Source organism: Osmerus eperlanus, chromosome 10, assembly GCF_963692335.1.
Source record: "Osmerus eperlanus chromosome 10, fOsmEpe2.1, whole genome shotgun sequence".
NCBI lineage: Eukaryota > Metazoa > Chordata > Actinopteri > Osmeriformes > Osmeridae > Osmerus > Osmerus eperlanus.
Window position 1 is genome coordinate 8,240,350 of NC_085027.1, and position 6,532 is coordinate 8,246,881.

The window sequence follows — 6,532 nt, forward strand, 5'->3', positions numbered from 1 at the left end:
AATGTTAACCAACATTTTTACGAACAACAAACAATATTTCATAGTATTTTACATAAAACAATCCTGTAAAGATCATATGAAATGGTAGTGGATGACAGCTCAGGTGGTGGTTGAGAGACAGGGCTGTAATCGGTTCACACTGTCTCCACCTTTATGCCAACAGAGATGGTGTTGTAGGACTGGATGAGGGGTACCTCATTCACGGGCCCATGGATTCCCAGACTTTGCATCTTTATCCACGTGCTTACAAGGGGGAAATGTGTGCTCTCCTCCTAACCTTCCTCTTTCTGTCATACAGCAGGTTTGGATGTTGTATAAGCTAAATCAGACACTTATAGTTTGGTTACTATACAAGCTCCCATGCACTGGGCATGTAAACCTGACCTGGTCTGGGGAGGGAGGTCAGACTCAATACCCTACTGCAGACAGGTGGTCCAATTAAGAGTCATTAAACTTTACGGTCTGTGTTTAAGGCCATGGCATCCTCAGACTCTGGGGGGCAGGGAGTCGCCTCCATGCCATGACCCAGACCTGAGGCCTCGTCTGGGGGAAAGACCTTCTCTACAACCCCCTCTGCTCAGCTTGATGGAGGTGATGGTCAGGAGACAGGACGAGGCAAAGGAGATAATTGTAAAGGAATGTAGGACAATACACATTATCTGATACCATCACCAAGCGCACGCACGCACACACACACACACACACACACACACACAGAATCACACACCGAAACACACCAGCCCTGGCATCCCAGGAATTCTAGGGTGTCTTCACAACCTCGGGAGATGACAAAGACATCAAGGAGACTCTTAGCGTGTGTGTGTGTGTGTGTGCATGTGTGTGTATGTCAGGTTGAGGTGTTACAGTAGTAGTTCTTCCTTCTTGTGAAGGAAAGGTGTGGAGAAACATCTGTTGGTGTGTGGGTGTTGTTTGAAGCCCTCCAGACCCCAGGACTCTTCACAGCCCAGTAGACCTCCTCCTTTCTCTGCTGCAGTGGCTACAGCTAACGCCGCCTCGCCTACGTACCACCACACACTCACCCTCTCCTCCCCATCCGACTCACCCTCTCACCTTCTCATCCCCGAGAGCCAGCGAGGAAGGAAGGGGAAGCAGCCACTTAACACCCTCCACCCCCCCCCCCCCCTCCCCTGGCCCTCCCGCTCCCAGGATGCACTGAGAAGAGCCTTGACATTGAGAGGCCATCACAACACAGAAGAAGAAGAACCGACCATAAACATCCATCAACCATGAGGGTCTGCAGAGGTCGAGGCCCAGCCACACCCCCGACATCACTGCCCCTGGTACCACCCAACACCCCCCCCCCCTCCACAACTACCTCCCCGGGCCCCCACAGGATACAAAGACGTCCAGTGCAGAGCCACTCACATCACACACAATGACATTGGCAAAAACAGTCATAAACCCTCCAGTTCACAATGCCCCCATTCCAGCTTAAAATGAGAGTTAAATGTGGTGGAGAACCAACAGCAGGCCACAGAGGCCAGAAGGGTCAACAACAGCTTTCTGTCTCCCTGGCGACCCATCGTGTAAATCTGTCAGTATGCTTTGTGTTAGAGTTCTAACTGCCCTTGTATGATTAATATTCTTTTTCTCGGCCTCTGACCTCACAGGGCCAGTGTGTGTAGGTGTGTATTTGTGTGTGTATGTGTTTGGGTCTTACAAGGCCACAACAATACTGCACTCATCTGTCCTAGCATGGATTTAAGATGGAGGGATGGATGGAAGAATGGATGGATAGATGGATGGATGGATGTGACCTTGTCCAACGGAAATCATTGTGAAACATGACTCATTCTGTATCTTTTAAATGGTCGTTTATGTAATGGATTATAGAAAGACATGACATGGTTTTTCACACACTTGGATGAGTAATAACAAGTTAGAACTGTAAGAACTGGTTCTCAATCACGTGACTGTGAGCGTTCTCTCTTTTGTTCTTTTTTCACTCTTTCTCTAGTGACCGGCACACAAACCAGCTCTGTTCCAACACAGTTAAAACAGTTCTACTAGATGGTCCTTACACCGGGAGTCAACATGATGCTGATGAGTCAGGATGTGGACAGGACGTGGAGAGGCAGCCATGACAGTTAGGTGACCACATCCTGTCTTCCATCTCTCTGTCTGACTGTAGCTTCCTGTCTGGGGCCTGGCTTCCTCTGGAACCACATCTGGCCAATCAGAAGACAGAGGCCATGCCACATGACACGCCTACAGAGGAGCAGGACCAATAGGATGACCACCAGATATCCAGAGAACATTGTGGAACCCTGCAGTACAGTAACAACAAAGGACCAGGGCAGTTCTGTTAAAGCTGACTCTGGTTTGACAAATGACTGACTCCAACTGCGTGGTATAGAATTCTTTAAATCAATCTATCCTCCTTAACAATATGAATCTATCTTTTTGTCTCTGTCTCTCCAGCTCCCCCTTCTCCTTCGTGTTATTCCTCTCCTCTCCCTAAGCCGGTGTGAAGAGTAGTTTGGAAGCACCCCCTCACTGCGCCCCAATAGAAAGAGACCCCTGATTTGTGGAGTGTGCCTCACACCCCTCTCTTCTGTGCCCCCTCTCTCGCTCCCTCTCTCCCTCCGTCCCTCTTTTCTTCTCAGGCTCTGATGTAATCCCAAAACATCCAGAGGAGCAGCTGCAGAGCGAAACTGCCTTCCCTCTCTCCCTCTCTTTCTTTCTCTCAGTCTCTTTCTTTCCTTTCTCTGCTCCTGCGGAGGCATGTGAGGCCGTGGCTGGGCGGGAGACGAGGGGCGCCGAGACAATCAGCCTCTTTCTCTCCTTCTAGAAAGGTCTGTCACTCCACCACTCCGTCTGTCATGCCCTCTGTATCTGCAGGAGGCTGGATGAGCCAGACACACAGACAGACAGACAGACAGACAGACAGACAGACAGACACACACACACACACACAGACAAACAGACAGACAGACAGACAGACAGACAGACACACAGACCCACAGATAGACAGACAGACAGACAGACAGACAGACACACACACACACACACACACACACACACACACAGACAGACAGACAGACAGATAGACAGACACACACACAGACAGACAGACAGACAGACAGACAGACACAGACAGACAGACATACACACACACACACAGGCAGTCAGACAGGTAAGCACGGGGAGAGAGACAGACTACTTAAAGCAGTCAGACAAAACTGACGAATACAATCTCAACGCAGCGAGTTTGGCCTGTGCTACTGTAACACAAGCTAATGCTAACATGTTTTGTCCTGCAGTGTCTGAGTCTGGAAAGATGCTCACCTGAATCTTACAGAGGCTTGCTGAGGAAACCAGATCCACAGTCTGCTAGTCGAGGTTGCAGCTCAGCTGTCTCGATGGTCGATACTGAGAGGAGAGTCTCAGATTAGGACTGGCCAGGTGAGGTTAACTTCGGAAGGTAGAGAGGGAGGGAGCTAGTCAGTCCTTGGATTGACTTTGCTGATAGCATTGTTTCATTGTGGTAGTCCTGTGACTTTGAGCATTTGTCTCACAGTAAGGTAGAAAGGTTGTTGCAGCATGATGAAGGTGGTTTGATTTAGCATCTAAAAACATGAAAGAACATGCATCCCAGAATTCTATAGTTCCATTTGACCTTTGGGGGTTAGGGGTAAACCACACTACCTACTTTGTGTGTGTTTGAGAAAGAGAAACAGGACCTTTCTTCCCTCCCTGCAGGCACAGGAAATGCTATGCTTCACCAGAAGCAAGAAGCCAACAGTAAATAAACACCAGTACCCCACCTCTCAACACACGCATAACATAACACACACATACACACCAGAGTAGACTGACGGATGGAATGCCTGGCTTTCAGGTCAGAGTTCAAAGGTTGTTCATGTGCGACTGATCAGAGGTGAAACAGACAGAGTGCAGAGCACACGGCATCCGGACTGCACACACACACACACGCACACACACACACGTAGCTCATTAAGAGGTGAAACAGAGGTGGTAGTCAGCAGTTCCAGAGATGGTGAGAGGGTACGTAGTGAGAGAGAGATAAGGGGTGGAGGGGCATACCACAGGCTGGGTGGGCTGTAGCCCAGACCACTGGCAATACCGTGCCAACCTGTCAGGGCTTGTGCCCAGACTTGTGCCACATATACCCTCTTTCGATTCCTGGCATTGAACTCACCAGCCACCAACGTTTGCTCATGTGTTGAGAGGGAAGAGAACTCCTACATTATATTAGGGGTCATGGGCTATGGGTTCAGGTTAGAGTTATGGTCAGTGTTGTAACTGTAGACTACTGTAGACTGTGTGACAGATTAGCCCTACAAAACTTGTAGAAATCAGGAGTTTCACAAGTTTAGTGAAAAAACATAGGGGCTTTCTCAAAACTTTGGAGAATGCCCCCCCCCCCCTCTTCCTCCTACCCATTTTCACCATCTCCTCCCCCACCAAAGACCTCAGTAGCAGGAGAGAACTTTGGAAAAGAATGCCTTATTCACCAATCCCCATCTTCCAGTCCACAGTCCACCAAATGCAAATTATGCTGCATTTGCCTGCTGACATTACAGTAAGTTCCTGCTCATTGAGGAAGGTTATAGTTTACAGTTTGCTCAACACTGGGTGAGATAAATACAGAGGGATAGTGATAGACCAGGAGAGGGAGAGAGCAATATGAAGTGTTTGTGTGTGTGTCAATGCTTGCTTGAATATGTGTGTATGTGTGTGTGCGCGTGTGTGCCTCTCACAGAGTTCTGAATGCAGAGCTGTCCAGGGCTGATTTCACGGCTGGATGATCATAGGAGTCCAGCCTAACTTTCCAGACAGCTGCACACCCCCCCTCTCTCTCTCTCTCTTCAGTCCATATTCTTCCATTTCTCTCGCTCCACATTTCTCCATGTCCTTTTAATGTTCTTCCCTACTATCTCTCTCCCTCCACCACCTCTCCCCCCCACCTCCCTCCTCCTCCTCCTCCCAGAATCACCATGATCATTGTCTACTACAGTCTTATGTCTCATGTTTGACACCCTGTACTGTCCCACCCACCCCTAAACCCCCTCCCGCCCCCATCTCCTCCCTTCCTGACCCCTGCAGGTTGACCTCTGTCCCAGGGGTTGTCAGGGCTCAGCCTGTAAGGAGCTTAGCTGCTTCCCACATCGCAAGGCTCGGGAACTGGACTGCAGATAAACCACTAACAACCTTAACCAGCATTAACTAGCCTTACAACACAAACAAGCCCCATAATGACACTAACACAGACTTATAGGCAGACACACACAAACACACACATGTACACACACATACAAATACATAAACACTCACTCCCTCCTCCCGCCACTTCCACTTCCTGCCGATTCCACTTCCTTTACAGGATGAGAGGAGGCTCTCCTACACTGTTTGGGGTTTACTGTCCAGACCCCAAATTACAAGGTTTCATTTAAATGGTGATCACAACAACACATATTGTCTTTCAAACCATGTTCACAACATCACAGAACACATCAGGTCTTTAGAAGGACTTAGCACGGAGGTCCCCACAGTGACATCAGAAGATGTCCTGGTCTCCAGTCAGCCAGGTTTGGTGAGGAGTATCTCTTACATGGCCTCTGTAAGGAGATGTGATCAGAGGAAACTATGCAGAGGTTAGACACTGGAATGGGAGAAGAAAGAGGGGGAGGAAAGGAGAGATGGGGGAGGAGGAGAGCTGGACAGACGGGTGAGACCAGTAGCTACGTTCATCTGGATTCGAGAACTTTGGAAAGAGAGAGAGGGGGAAGGGAAGAAAGAGCAGAGGTAGAGAGGGAGGGATGGAGGGGGAGGAAGGAGCGGGGGAGGGATAAAGGGGGAGGGGGAGTAAGCTTCGTTCCTGAGGCTAATACTGGTCTTATTGTCCGGAGTGTGTGGGAATCCAGGAACACTTCCTTCAAGAGTGATTAGAGGGAAACTCAAGATGCCGTATAACTGACCCCTCTCACATTCTACACAAGAAGGTACAAACCTGCCTTGCTCTCTCTCTCTCTCTCTCTCTCTCTCTCTCTCTCTCTCTCTCTCTCTCTCTCTCTCTCTTTCTCTCTCTCTCTCTCTCTCTCTCTCACACGCACACACACACACACACTAAGCATTAAGCACTAAGCACAGTGAACAATATGCTGTTGTTTAAATATCAGAGAGGGGTCATTTAACAATGACTAAATATTACTTCCCTGTGTTGATGATGTTGCTATCTGACCATGCTAGACTGCACATCTAAACATGAACCAATCTCTGAAGTGTTATGTAAATTTTACGATGGCACCTTCAAAACACTTTCCCTCATTCCCAGAGGTCAAAGGTTGAGCCATACCACTACCCCATGTAGGTTTACGCTCCAACCAGGTGTAACTAACCAGATTGTTAAACAATTAGAATAAGTTGTGCTAGGTTAGAAGTTGATCAGCAGCAGTGTTGGAAAGCTGACTCGCCGGGGGCATCCAGGGTATAATACTGACATCTCTTGGGGGACTGGAGTAATGCTCTTGGGTGAGCACAGACACAC

The 6,532-nt window shown here is 48.8% G+C and overlaps 1 protein-coding gene across 1 annotated transcript in view; it reads right to left on the bottom strand.

The window, feature by feature from the left end:
* Positions 1 to 3,316: 3,316 nt before the first annotated feature.
* The window catches only part of tpcn2 (two pore segment channel 2), an 11,134-nt gene continuing 7,918 nt past the window's right edge, over positions 3,317 to 6,532 (bottom strand). The window contains 2 exon segments of the mRNA XM_062471787.1: positions 3,317 to 3,393; positions 5,597 to 5,647. Of these exon segments, the coding sequence (XP_062327771.1) occupies positions 3,317 to 3,393; positions 5,597 to 5,647 (128 nt within the window).